The sequence below is a fragment of the Neophocaena asiaeorientalis genome, unplaced genomic scaffold, assembly GCF_003031525.2.
Source record: "Neophocaena asiaeorientalis asiaeorientalis breed wild unplaced genomic scaffold, Neophocaena_asiaeorientalis_V1.1 scaffold271, whole genome shotgun sequence".
Classification (NCBI taxonomy): Eukaryota; Metazoa; Chordata; class Mammalia; order Artiodactyla; family Phocoenidae; genus Neophocaena; species Neophocaena asiaeorientalis.
The window spans coordinates 1,509,027-1,523,614 of NW_020175318.1; the positions used below are offsets into that span (position 1 = coordinate 1,509,027).

The following is a 14,588-nucleotide window of genomic DNA, read 5'->3' on the forward strand; positions in this document are numbered from 1 at the left end:
TCATATACAAAGAAAAGTAAAAGCAGAAAGCCCTTAATATGTAGAAAGAAGCGACATTATTGTACTTTTTCTTGTATGTTTTCTGTTTTAGAGATAGTTAAATATGTTTGATGCAGAGCTTTATATCTCTAAATGCTTAAATTTGAAAGAACATTGTTACCTTTGTCATGGAATATGAAAATAGGAACCTTTAAGCACATTATTACTGTATGTCTTAGTCCAAATTCAGCTTTTAAGATATGAAACAAAAAGCACCATTGATTTTTGGTTTTTTCCCCATCTCATGCATGTCATACTCTATGTACATAGTACATAAACAGTAGGGTATCTTTTAAATGTATATTCATATCCTTATTATTTGGTAGAGTGGGATGCACAGAAGAACAGTAGCCCCATCTTTAACAGTGTTATGTTTCTTTGATAGACATTTATTATTATTATCTGCAAAGAGTTTAAGGATTTTTTCTGTTCAGTTTTGTCTTGCTTTTTTTTTGTCTTTTTGAATAGTTGCTAAAGTTCTTGACTATTTTGTTTGACTTAGCCATCCGAAAAAAAAAGAAAAAAAAAGCCACAAATTTTAAAAGCTACACAAATCACTGATAGTCTCTTCCCTGGAAGTATCCAAGCAATTCAGTGTTTTTGAGTGATCTAGAGCAGGAGTCCCCCACCCCCAGGCCTCTAGTGGTACTGGTCCACGGCCTGTTAGGATCCCGGCTGCACAGCAGGAGGTGAGTGGTGGGCGAGCAAGTGAAGCTTCATCTGTATTTACAGCCGCTCCCCACCACTCACATTACCGCCTGAACCAACACCCCCCACCCCCCACCCCAGGGAAAAAATGTCTTCCACAGTCCCTCGTGCCAAAAAGTTTGGGGACCACCAATCCAGAGTAAATAATTCCTTCTAGGATAGGCTTTCTTCATCTTCTTGAATTGCTAATATACATTGATTTAACCTTTAGAAACAAAATTCATTTGTTTTTGAACAGGCCTTAAATATTCTTTGTGTAATATAACCAACTTTAGGAAACGAACATATGAAAAATAGAGGATGAATGTTTGCTTTATGAAGTCACACTTTAAAGAGGAATTCACAGCAGTACTTTAGAATAATCAGGAAATGTGTTAGATAAGAATTGACTGACAAAACTTATTTTGAAAAGTTACCAGAAATTTCTTACTGCATACAACAACACATTTGTAATTTAGGGAGCATTCTGGCTGTTAAATAGGTAATAGCATTCACTCACCGACTCTGTCCCCATCGATCCATTTACCATCATTCCTCATAGGTTACCACTTTTTAAATTTTCCATTGTTTCTATAGGCATATAGATACAGGTTCTGATTCCAGCACGCATAGAAGGTAGCATGCTGTTTACACTGCCGTGCATCACAGTTGTTTTTTTTTTTAAACTGGACACCATATGCTGGAGCTCTTTCATCATCAGTATATAAGGAGCTTCTTTGTTCTCTATTACAGCAGCCTAATTTTGACAGATAGTGCCAAGTTGCCCTGCATAGAAGTTTTACATTTTGTACCATTACCACATAGTAATAGTATTTGTTTACAATTTAGGAGGAGTTTTTTAACATCTACTTTTCTCACAATTTGGAAGAATAAGGTTCTAAGAATCATTGCTTATTCTCTGTGTCTTTTACCTAATGTGGCAAGTAGAGCAGTACAAATTCTAGAGATTCGCCGGTTTTGACATTTTATGTTGAGAGGTGTTTCTTGAAGTTAAGATTTTTTTTTCCACTCCTCCTTTGGCTTCATGTCTTGTTTGAGTCCTCTTTACAATCATATTCACTAGATTAGTCATCAAGGGTACCTTGTATATTTCTCTATTAATATGGTCATCATAGTTTATTTTAAGCACCAAAGGAAACTTAGAGGGCATAATAATAAATAATGTGGTTTAGTTCCTTAGCATCATTTGATAAAAAGGACCAATTTGCATTAGAATTATTTTTATCTTTTCTGCCAATTGTAAATCAATTTTGTTATGTTCCATATATTTACTGTTACTTTGCTGTGAACATTATGTGTAGTTTTCCTTTGTATCTTCTTTTTTTTTTATCTTCAAGAGCATTGAATTTCATGAAAGAGGAAAGAATCATAAGGAAAATGTGGCAAGGAGGATCAGTGAGGTAATCTAGTTTGTTTCTTTCTTTGCCAATTTCTCTATGTAAATATCAGCCCTTTATCTAGCTTTCACTTTTGTATGTGTCTTGCTCAGATTAAACAGAAAAGCCTGGATAAGGCAAAGGAAGAAGAAAAGGCATCAAAGGAGTTTGCTGCAATGGAGGCAGCTGCCCTGAAAGCATACCAAGAGGATTTGAAAAGGCTTGGCTTAGAGTCAGGTAAAAAAGGAGCCAGCATGTTTTAAAAGTAACATCAGAGGTCATGCTCAGTGAGCTCTTATTGTTTCCATAGAGAGGTTGTACACTCGGTATACTCTTAGTGCTTTGCCTGTACATCACAGCCCTATTGAGACTGGGACTTTTGCTTGTGCACTTTTGTTTTGCTTTTAAATCTTCATCTTTCAGTACCTCCATTCACAACAACTGTGTTACTCTTGGGGTTTCCTAGTCCTCGCTCTATCGTAGGTCAGCGGTTCATTTCCGAGACACTTGAGTTTTTATGTATTCTAATTATTTGGCTAAATGGATCTATTCATTTAAAAAATTGGCGTTGCATTATAACCCCCGTTCACTTTATCTATATGGTCAAAACTATGAATCATGTTTATTTATGTAATTGAATTATAATGAATTAACCTTGTGTGGACAAATTAAGTGACTTTACTACTAGAAGGTAGATTTTTTTTTACTTTTTAATTTTTTTATTGAATATATTGGACATGTATATAACCTGGTGTGTTACTTTGATACATTTATTGTAATGGATTGCCATTGTAGCAATATTTATCCTATTACATAATTATAGTATGATATCATTGTCTATGTTCATTATATTGTTCATTAGACTTCTGGCTTCCTTACTATTCATTGCAAGTTTGTACCCTTAAACAACATCAGTCTGATCCCTCCACTCCCCCATCCCCTATTTTGCTCTGTCTTTTACAAGTTTGACTTTTTTAGATTCCACATATAGGTGATACCATACAGTATTTGTCTTTCCGTATCTGGCTTATTTCACTTAGCATAATGTGCTCAGGGTTCATCCATGTTGTCGCAAATGGCACGGTATCCTCCCTTCTCATGGCTGAATTGTGTGTGTGTGTGTGTGTGTGTGTGTATGCATGCCACATCTTTTTTTATCCACTTATCTGTTGATGGGCATTTAGGCTGTTTCCTATCTTAGCTATGAATAACTTAGCTGTGATAATGCTGCAATAAGTATATATCTCTTCATAATCCAGTCTCATTTCCTTTGGGTATATACCCAGACGTGAATTAGTGGATGGTATAGTAAACCTATTTTTTAATTTTCTGAAGAACCTCCATACTTTTTTCCTCTGTGGTTGAACCAGTTTACATTCTCACCAGCAGTGTATGAAGGCTCCCATTTTACCACATGCCTGCCAGCAAGAAGGTAGATAATTTGAGGGTGTGAGGATAACTCATTTCCAGATAAAAGGCATTATTTAAGTGGAGTATATCTATCTTGTCACTGAATTTAGACTTTAAATTGGTAATTTTCTATAAAGCATTTCTTCCATGACAAATCCATCATCCTGAAACCAGATCTCAGTTGTTGATCTTGCATAATGGTTGCAGTAGTCAACATGGAACGGTATTCTTTACTTTCTAACAAAAACTGCTTTTGATTAACTTTTTAAGTACAGTAACCAGTTAATTGGCGTTACCCTCATCACGTAAGAACAGTTGTGCCCAGACTTTTTTTTTTGGATGCGTTGGGTCTTCGTTGCTGCACACAGGCTTTCTCTGGTTGTGGCGAGTGGGGGCTACTCTTCGTTACAATGCAAGGACTTCTTATTGTGGTGGCTCCTCTTGTTGCAGAGCGTGGGCTTCAGTAATTGCAGCACGCAGGCTCAGTAGTTGTGACATGTGGGCCCTAGAGCTCACGGGCTTCAGTAGTTGTGGCATGTGGGCTCAGTAGTTGTGGCTCATGGGCTGGAGAGCGTAGGCTCAGTAGCTGTGGCACACAGGCTTAGTTGCTCCGTGGCATGTGGGATCTTCCCAGACAAGGGATCAAACCCCTCTCCCCTGCATTGGCAGGCGGATTCTTAACCACTGCACCACCGGGGAAGTCCGTGACCAGACTTTTAAAATATCCTTGACATTATTAGTTAAAAGGCGGGGGTAGTAGTATTTCTACAAAGTTAAAGCTTTATGTTCATTTTAAGGGGAAAAAGGATTGTAGGCATTCCTGCAGAATTAAAGACGTAGTTGAAAATTCATCTCATCAATTAGGTAGATCGGGAGATTCTATTATGCTGCCCTATGAGCAAATAAATCTTAGTGTTTTATATTTAATTGGATTTTTCCTATCAAATGTTTTTAATAGCCTTGTTTTCTAAATAGAATATGTATTCCTTTAAAAGTGAAACAGTATAGGCAAAGAAAAGAGTTTTTAAAACTAGCTGCTTTTAAGATTTCTCCAGACATCTTTAGAATTTTTTAAATAAAGTTATACTGTACATTTTATGCTGTGGTCTGGTTGGGGGTGGTTTTATCTATTCCCTAAATGATATGTCAAATACGTCTTTTCTTTTAAATAATTAAAGATACACATTATTTTTAGTGGCTACAGAGTGTTTAGAAACACAAGCTTTGGGGTCAACCAGAATAGCCTCTTGCTAGTGATACGACTTTCGATTTTTGCTAAAATTAAGTAACATAATGGTATGAATTGCTCATTACTGTGACCACTTGTAACAAGTGTTCAATAAAGGGTATAAAATGCCATAATAGGATGCCATTAAAATGCCATAATTTATGTAACTAGTCTCTTCCTGATTAACATTTAGGTTCCTTGGAGTTTTTTACTGTTAGGAAGAATGTTTCAGTGAGCACCCTTATGTAGGCATGTTTTCACATTTATCTCTGTAGGCTCAATTTCTAGAAGTGAGATTGCAGATTTAAAGTGTAAATATATTTTGTATATTGACTGATGAAATCAAGCTGTCTCCACAAATGTTGGGCTGATTTATACTTTTTCTAGAAATAAAATTATTTTATTAACTAATGTTGGGAATAATTATTCCTTTGGAAAAAAGCAAAGCCATAAAAACTACCCATTTTTTATACCCATGTAAATATCCGATAGATCATACTGACTAACTGTGGATTGCTCATTCTTTTCAGTATTATTGATCTAATGCAAAAAAAGTTGTATGTATTTGCATTTCTTTGGATATTAGTGAAGTTAAGTGTTAAAGTACCTTTGTACTTTTTGCCCATTTTTGTGTTAGAATGTTAGATTTGTAAAGGATCTTTGTTAGGAACATTAATCCTCTGTCATATTTGTTGTAAAGATTTATCATTTGTTTGTCTTACGTTTTTCTTGTTGTTTTTATTTTTGCCATACCAAATATTTGAATTTCTGTGCATTCAAATTTAACATTATTTTACTTTTTGGTTTTTTTGTAAATATCTTTGATCTGAAATTTATATTGATGTAAAAACATGGGAGGAGCAGGGAGTGGAGAATAAATTTACTTTTTCCAAATAATTAACCAGTCAGTCCAACATCGTTTGTTAAATTATTTTTTTTCTCTAATAAGAAATACTAGAAATATGCAGTTGGAACTGTTTCTGTACTATTGTGTTTCAGTCATATGTTTGTCTACTCCTGGATCAGTTTTACACTATTGGTTTTTTAATCAGAGTTTCAGAATGTTTTAATATCTAGTAGGACTAGATTCCCTTTATCACTTCTTTTTTACAATTCTCCAGGATATTCTTATATTCTTGCATATTTAGCTTTCTAAATAGGCTTTGCAATAACGTGTCAAGTTCCCAAAAGAATCTTGTCAGGCTTTTAATTGGAATAAAATTATTAGTGTTTTATAACAGGAAAAAAAATTTACATCAGCTACTTCACCCTTCTCTCATCTTTCTTCAGAAATTTCAGATCCAAGCGTGTCACCAGTAACCAGCACTATGCCAGCCACCTCTGCATCAAATCAGCAGAAAGAAAAGAAGAAAAAGAAAAAAGACCCTTCAAAGGGCAGATGGGTAGAAGGCATAACCTCTGAGGGTTACCATTATTATTATGATCTTATCACAGGAGGTAAGTCATTTAGGCATAAAAATAGTAGAGAATGATAACTGACAGTTTGTTTTGTGTTAGGACTTTCAGTTAATATTGGAACGTTTAAACAATGAAAGACTAACTTTACGTTTTTGCCACTGGGAAAAAAATTATGTGCCCTTTAAAAAGGTACCCTTCTCATAGTGACTCAAGGTCATAATTAAAGACTTAATAGTGGGTTCCTTACAAATAAATTATAGCTTTATATTTTCTCAATAAAGCTTTGTAAATATTTTAACTTTTAGGAGTGTATGAGATCACAAGGAGAAAGAAGAGAACAAGAAGTAGAAAGGGTGGGTGGTACATATATTAAAGGAATGGGTAGAAGAAAAGGTAAGAATGGTCAGGAAGGTAGGAAATGAGATTAGAGAGTTAATCACGAAGAAAACCTTGGGCTACCAGTATTATGGGAATTATTAAGATCTCTAGAATCACAGTCAGTTTTTGACGACATATTAATAGTAACAATCTCTGAGAGTTTGCACTGAGCCATAAGTGAAGTGCGTGTTGTTCAGCAGTGAACCATAAATAATTGTATGCTGGGAATTATAAGTCTTTCTCAAATTTACATAGAAATTATTTATTAATTACATTTTTTCTCCCTTCTGGCGCCTATTCCTTGCTGCCTTTGTTCACCATCCTACTTTATATACTCTTGCTCTCAGCAATATTTGTTTTTAATTCCTGCATTCTTCATCTTATTCCTCTTTGGAGTCATTCATTCCATCTCTCACTCTCCCCTGCCCCAAGATGTCAAAATTTATCAAGCCTGAATTCCAAGAAATCTTTAAGTGAAGCCCTACCTAGCTCTAATAATTCTTGTGAAGTACCAGTAACTTCTTATCCTTCATTCTGTCCTTCCTTCTTGGTTACATAGCATTCACATGTATTCTTCACAGTACTACTGGGATGTATGTTGTTTCTTTTTATTTTTCAATTATGTTTTAAACTGTAGACACGTAGTGTTTCATTCATGTTGAATATCTTGTAATTTTTTGCCAAATTAAATTTTTGGGGGGAGATTTTACAAATGCAATATGTTTTGTTTTAAGCATCTCAGTGGGAGAAACCTGAAGGATTTCAAGGAAACTTAAAAAAGGTAACTGAAGCACATTAATAGTCTTTTTAAAATTCTTTTAAGTGATTGGCTTCTGGGATTTTTGTAGGGTTGATTAAGCAAATTTACTTCCAGATAAGCCTCCCTGTCCCCCCAACCCCCTTTGTTTCTTTCTTTCTATAGTCCTTTTGTTAAAAGGGTGGATGGTGGTGGAAAAGTGATGTCTACCCTAAAAGTCCACGCAGGGCAAATATTATTAGTTGGTTTGCAGTCAGTTGCCATTTACATGTCCCTGTCAGTCTGCAAAGAACTGTTCCTGGCTTTCAGAGGCAAGGCATTCCCTCCCTCCCTGAAAGGTGGCTCATGATTAACACAAATCAAGCTTCCTGGCCATGATCAGTACCACCACCCCTAATTGCCAGGTGTCAAGAGGAAAGGAAAGGCTGGCTGAGTCTGCCTTAGTTATCTAATATATAACCACATCTTCAGTTTATGCTGGTTTTTTTCCTCCCATTAGACGGCAGTGAAGACCGTTTGGGTAGAAGGTTTAAGTGAAAATGGCTATACCTATTATTATAATACAGAAACAGGGGGTAAGTATTACCTTTGTTTATCTCTTAAGCTGTCTAAAATTGTACCTCACACTGCTTATTAGCCTGCTGATGAATTGTCTGAACTTGAGAATTTTAGTATAGTGATAAACATATTTCTGTAGCAAGTATGTATTTTTTATAATTTAGAAACATTAATACAATGGAAAAGCAAAAAGATTTCTGTAATATACTGAGCCATGTGTTGTTCTTCTCAAGTGATACTGCATTCACAAATTTTTTTACTTTGAAAATCATTTTTACTTTCTCTACCATCATTGGTTTTTATCAGGATTATTTTAGAAATATAATCATTACCTTGGAAGACCACCTCATTCAACTTGCCTTCTCCTATTTTAAAAAGCAGAACTGAAGCTATTTTAGCAGTGGCTAATAACACTAATTTTCACTTTTACTAATTTAATAATTTTCAGTTATATAAATATTTATAAAACATGCATAATTATTGTTACCTAATTATTATCTGTTTTTCAAATTAAGATTTTATCTAATTTCATAAAACTAGTCTTGCCAGTGATTATAGTTGGTTTCTTCTGCAATTAAATTTACCAAAATAGCTATAGTATTGGTGTAACTTTGAGCTTTGTTTGTTTGTTGTGTTTTTTGTGTTTTTTTTTTGCGGTACGCGGGGCCTCTCACTGTTGTGGCCTCTCCCGTTGCGGAGCACAGGCTCCGGACGCACAGGCTCAGCGGCCATGGCTTACGGGCCCAGCCGCTCTGCGGCATGTGGGATCTTCCTGGACCAGGGCACGAACCCGTGTCCCCTACATCGGCAGGCGGACTCTCAACCACTGCGCCACGAGGGAAGCCCTGTTTGTTTGTTTTTTAATTCCTGCTATCCAAAGACTGCTACATAGCATTAAGTCTTTTAGGAGGAAAAGGCCCTTTTGACCTCCAAGTAGATACCCAGCTTGCCCAATGATGACAATGCTTCTACCTCAGTAAACTTGATGTACTGAATCCTTATAAAGATAAAATAACATATAACTATAGAGTTAGATCTGAGTGAGCTCAACGCACAGCTTCCCTTACCAGCTCTATGATTGTGGGTAAGTCACTGAGCCTATATTTGCTCTTAAGTAGAGCTGATCCTGTACTCTGAGTTCATGATGGTCATGTGTCTCTACAGTTCCCCAAACAGTGCCTGGTACATATTAGACGCTTAACCAATTATTTCTTGTAAGTTCTTTTATTACTTGTGTGAAATAAAGACAAGGAAAAAGTAATTTTTTTCATTAGTGCTGGAAAGAACCCTGTAATTAATGAGGGACTATACATACTGATTTTCCCTCAACAATTTCAGTTTATGTCTGGATCAATGTGATTATTAATAGAGCCCCCTTTACTCTTAAAACTTTCCCAGTTGAACAATAAATTTTAGAATCCCTGTCCCTTTTATTAAACTAAAAATAGAGAGTAACTGCAGATAATTAGAACTGCTATCATTTTACTAAAAGCCCAACAAACCACTGGGTGGCAGTAGAGTTCAACTGAGATTTTTTTTTTTTTTCCCCTTATAAAATGACAAATTATATTCATTCAGATCTTCGCCATATTATTCCACTTTATGAAGATCCCAGGGAAATTTTGTGATAAATAAATTTCAGGAAATCTCATGTGGGCCCATTACAATGTTTTCTGAAACTGGTGTTGGTTAAATTTTGAGTCCTCAGAAAGTATTACCAGTTCTTAGGTCTCTTTCCATTGGGGCTGTAGTTTATACATCTAGTGAATCCAGATTGCTTGAATTTAATTTCTGAAAGATCATAGCAAGACCTTTGGGATCTCTTATTTATTATCTTCTTGATCAAATGATGGTGTGAAACAGATGCAGTGTTGTCACTTAATATACTGTAAGTGACAGGAAACATTATATTGGGAATATTCTTCTAAATAGAATTGGTAACTAAATAACATGACTATTAAAATGTGTTGAATAGAATCCAGATGGGAAAAACCTGATGATTTCATTCCACACTCTGGCGATCTGCTTTCTAGTAAAGTCAATGAAAAGTCACTTGGCACCCTAGAAGAGTCCAAATCGTCAGATTCACATAATGATTCTGATGGGGAACAAGCAGCAGAAAAGGGAGGAAAAAAAGGAGAGGTCTCTACAGAAACGCAAAAGCTAAAAATAAAGTTTAAGGTAAGTTCTTGATTTACTCTTTACAACAGTTCGTTAATTTATGAAAAGATCTACAGACTTTCTTCAGCTTTCTGGTAGAAGATAGAAATAAAACCAAGAGATGCATTTTGGCAACCGGATAAATGGTTGTATCATTTATTGATATCTATTTGATAGCAATATAGTAAATTCATTTTTAGACCTCCTAAGTTTGAAATGCCTCTGTAACATTCAGAGAGCTGTCTGAACACGCAAGTATGAATGTCTAGGCTAGAAATGTTAGAGTATCATCAACATACTGGTAGTAATTTAAGTCTCAGAATGGGTGAAGTAACTTAGGAAAATGACCTTGGGGAATATTAAACATTTAAGTACAGGAGAGAAAGAGGAGCCCACAAGGCAGAATGAGGAAAGAATGATTAGGAAGGTATGCTGAGAAGCAGAAGAATTCAGTATCCCAGAAGCCAAAGGAGTAGAGAACATCAGGGATTAACTAGGTCTAGAAAAGGAAAAATGTCCATTGAATTTTGCAGTAAGGAAGTCCTTGATATCCTTCTAGCAGTTATACCAGAGTTTTAGGTGGGAAAACTCAGATTACAGGAGGATGAAAAGTGCTTCACAGTGTATATGTGGTTTGGACATGTAATGAAAAGTAGAAATTAGATGATAAGATGGTGGCTACATACTGACTTTTAATTGTGAGAGATTTGTGGTGGTGATGTTTTCCTTAAGAGGGACTCCAAAGGAGGTAGAAACGGAATACCAACAAGGGTAAGTGGATAGATAGGTTGGTCTTGAACAAGGAATAAACTCGTTTTCTGTAAGAAGGTAAGGTTTTCATTTTCTGTAAGGTATGACTGTGGATGATTTGCTGTCAGGAAAGAAGAGTCCTGCCTTTTAGCCTCAATTTACTCATGTATAAAGAAATCAAGATTGCTTGCTGAGAGTGAGAAGCTTTGGGGAGCTTGACAACATTAACAGACTAAAATAATCACTGAGCCAGGGTGGGAGAAGAAATGAAGTAAGTAAGAGGATTGACAGGTGGTGGTGCTAAGTGCCCAACCATGGTGGGAAAGTAGAACAGACATTTTTATAGTGTTAATAGTATAGCTAGTCCTCCTGCTTTTGTGACCTTTCCAGGAACACTCAGGAGCCTGGGTGCCAAAGCAGACAAGATACATAGCATTGATCCATGGTTGAGTACTGGCCTGAGAGGTGAAGGAATATCCAGGATGCTGGAGAGAGGGCACTTCCAGCCTTACCTAGGGTCTTGTCATTGCCTGCAACTTCTCAACCTACCCCATAAATCTTGGTGGAACTTAGGGTGAGGAATGTATCCAGTTTATAGAAGAGCAGCAGGAAAGCTCTTGTGTAGTAGATATCTTACAATGTTTATAGTGAAATTTAGGTAACCCAGCATCCAACGTGGGACAGATATTATTAACTTCAAGCAAACAAAATATTACAAAATACAGATAAACACAAAAGGACAAACTATAATCCTGCCGTTTCCCAGAGAAATCAGTATAATACCTTGATGGTTTTGGTCTATAATTTTCTATTCAGACTTGTACATTGCTTTAAACAAGGTATGGAATCATACTGTAATAAGGTTTTATTATCACTTTCCAATTTAATCTGTCACAAAGACATCGTTAAGTCTTCATGTACTAAAATAATGGATGGATAGTATTCCATGATATGAATATAAAATTATTAATTCAGCCCTGTGGAGCTGAATATGTATTTTGAATAATCACTAAGGGGACCAAGAGAAGAAATAACTGGAGACACATTACTAAGCAGTGTTAAAGTCTCTGCTGAAATTGGATGTCATAAATTCTGAAATCTCATCAGTTTGTATGGTTGTGTGATTTTTTTTTGTAACACTTGACAAACTAATGGTTGGATAGATTTGTGTTGGAGATTTTTAGGTCCTACGCAATAGACAGGCGTAGACAAAGATATTTTAAGGGTGCTAGCAAAAGAATGTTTATAACGTGATTCTCTGTGGGCTGGGGCCTGATATCGAAGAATGTAAAGTCTAGATGAGACTAACAAACTCAGAACACAGGAAATTAAGGTAGTAGATGATGTTGGATAGAGGAGGTATTGTAGAAGTAAGCGAGCCAGAAAGCCAAAAGAATAACATTGTGGTCAGAGGGTGGGCTTTTGGAGTTTAAGATTTCGTAAGTGGGGCATTTTTGAGTGATGACCTCATTCAAATTAAAAGGAACATAAGTGTGAGGATCTAATATTTGAATACTACCTATGCACCAGGTACTACATATGAGGAGAATATCTTATTAGGCGGCTGAAATATAGTGAAGGCCTAAGTCATTGGTTTTGTGGGTCACAAAACTGAGGGTAGGGAATTTTTAAGCTCTGGGATGACAAGAGTTTTGGTTTTTTGTTTTGTTTCGTTTTTATTAGAGTATAGTTGCTTTACAGTGTGGAGGACAAGAATTTGAACAGAGAGAACATACAGAGTTGCCATAGTCATCACTTCATATAGGAGAAATGGGGACTTCCCTGGCAATCCAGTGGTTAAGACTCTGCGCTTCCAATGCAGGGGCATGGGTTCAGTCTCTGGTTAGGGAACTAAGATCCCACATGCCACATGGCCAAAAAGTAAATAAATAAAGGAAAAAACATACATACAATTAAGTGTGAACGTTAAAAAATACATATATGGAGTAGTGGCCAGAGGTCATTAGATCATGAGAGGAAGAATGGAAGAGAACTATATAGAGAACTATATAGAAGGTGGTATGAGCCTCAGAGGAGGAGGCATGTATTGCATGACCTCACTTTAAAAATGTTGTGGCCTGGAAGCAGTCAGGTTGGCTAAGAGAAAGCTGATGCTGTCTCCTACTTCTGTGATATCAGCAGCATAAGGGAATGAGTTAACATCCATTCAAAGAATTGCAAACAAAACAGTGTTCCAGGACTGCCACCCATGGTTGTGCAAGTTTACGAAGAGGCTGAAATCTAATGCATGGTCCACATGCTAAACCGGGCCACGGGGCTTTGTTATCCCAGATGATAAAAGCACCAGCCCTCTCCAGGGGCTCCTTGGGATGTATTTCTACCTCAGGGGTGTGTCTTTTTCCAATTTCACATCATTACCAGTTGTACAGGCCAGTGAGGTTTTGGCAGTGTCCTCAACATGAAGATGGATTTCAGTTAACACTAATTTGTTGAGGGAGTTCTTTAAATAGATAATGGGTATAGAAGGGTCCAGTGACATGGCATTAAATTCAAAAGGGGCACAGTATAAAGGGAGGTCTGTTGGACATGTAAGTAAGGAGAGAAGCAGTAAAGTGTAGAAGAGAGGATAAAAAGGCCAGTGTATGTCTCTGAGGGGGGTAGAACATTAATAGGATCGTGTTATATTATTTTAAAAAACAGCCTTGGCCATGATGTGTTAGCATTTTAGACTTAATGAAAAACCTAATCAAGCATTAAAGGAGTTCTTTTATGTACGTTTGTTGTATTACATGCAAATTTGAACTACTGAGTTAATGTATTATTTATAAATCAATACCAAGACTACGTTAAAGAAATTTTTGGTCCTGGCAGTTTTGCTTGAAGTTTGTTATTTCTTAACTTTGACATTTCAGGAAAAAAATAAAAATAGTGATAAAGGAACTGAACCGGAAACACAGAAAGAAAAAAATACCCAAGGGAAGAATTCATCAGGTCCAAGTGAAGAAAAACCCAAAGCTCATAAAAAATCAAACCCATATGGAGAATGGCAAGAAATTAAACAAGAGGTTGAATCCCAGTAAGTACCTGAAACTTAATGCCACTGTTATTGCAGGTATTTTACGTCCCATTACTTCCATAAATTGCAGTACCTAATTTCAGGAATAAGGTGCTCATTAAAAGTGTAGCTCATTTCCTTTATTTCTAGAATGGTTTTGTTTTTTCTAATTAAATATTTTAAAATGTAAGCTAAGGTTTATTCTTTTAAAGTAAACTAATGATTGTTTTAATTCTTACTAAGACATGACATTTCCATTGACCGCACATTCCCACACTAACATACCATACACACACGTGCATTCTCAACTCAACCATCGTTATTCTATCAGAGAAACAAATACCTGCATATTCAGTACATGCTTCATGGGATCTATCTAAAGGCAAGAAAAAAGCTCTTGTTTTGTTACTGTATTGAAAATGGCTTGTGACACTTAGCTAAGTTATTAAGTTTTTATTCAAAAAATGGCAGTTTTATCAACTAAACAAGATCATGGTAAAGATGATACCTGGTTTACATTTACATACATATCAATAGCTGATATGTTTTCATATCAGCTGTTGTCTTAGGATCATTTACACAATGAAAGGAAAATGTCACCCCCAGCTTCACACATTGGTGTTTCTTAAATGCTTAAAAAATATCTTCAGGTGGGAAAAAAGTATTTATATGAATTAAGCAGTTTTTCTCCAAACATTAATGCTTTGAAATGGTAATGTAATATAACTGTTCCATGCATACTTTTAAAGTGAAATTATTCATTGTTAAAACTGTACTTTAGGGGACTTC

At 36.0% G+C, this 14,588-nt stretch overlaps 1 protein-coding gene across 2 annotated transcripts in view; it reads left to right on the top strand.

Moving 5' to 3' along the window:
- WBP4 (WW domain binding protein 4) overlaps positions 1 to 14,588 on the top strand; it is a 32,397-nt gene that overhangs the window by 1,541 nt on the left and 16,268 nt on the right. For both annotated transcript variants that reach the window (XM_024765482.1, XM_024765481.1), the window contains 7 exons: positions 2,085 to 2,147; positions 2,237 to 2,360; positions 6,052 to 6,219; positions 7,293 to 7,339; positions 7,815 to 7,890; positions 9,849 to 10,054; positions 13,657 to 13,820. In XM_024765482.1, coding sequence (XP_024621250.1) covers positions 2,300 to 2,360; positions 6,052 to 6,219; positions 7,293 to 7,339; positions 7,815 to 7,890; positions 9,849 to 10,054; positions 13,657 to 13,820 — 722 coding nt within the window. In that variant the 5' untranslated portion in view covers positions 2,085 to 2,147; positions 2,237 to 2,299. The remainder of the gene's footprint in view (positions 1 to 2,084; positions 2,148 to 2,236; positions 2,361 to 6,051; positions 6,220 to 7,292; positions 7,340 to 7,814; positions 7,891 to 9,848; positions 10,055 to 13,656; positions 13,821 to 14,588) is intronic.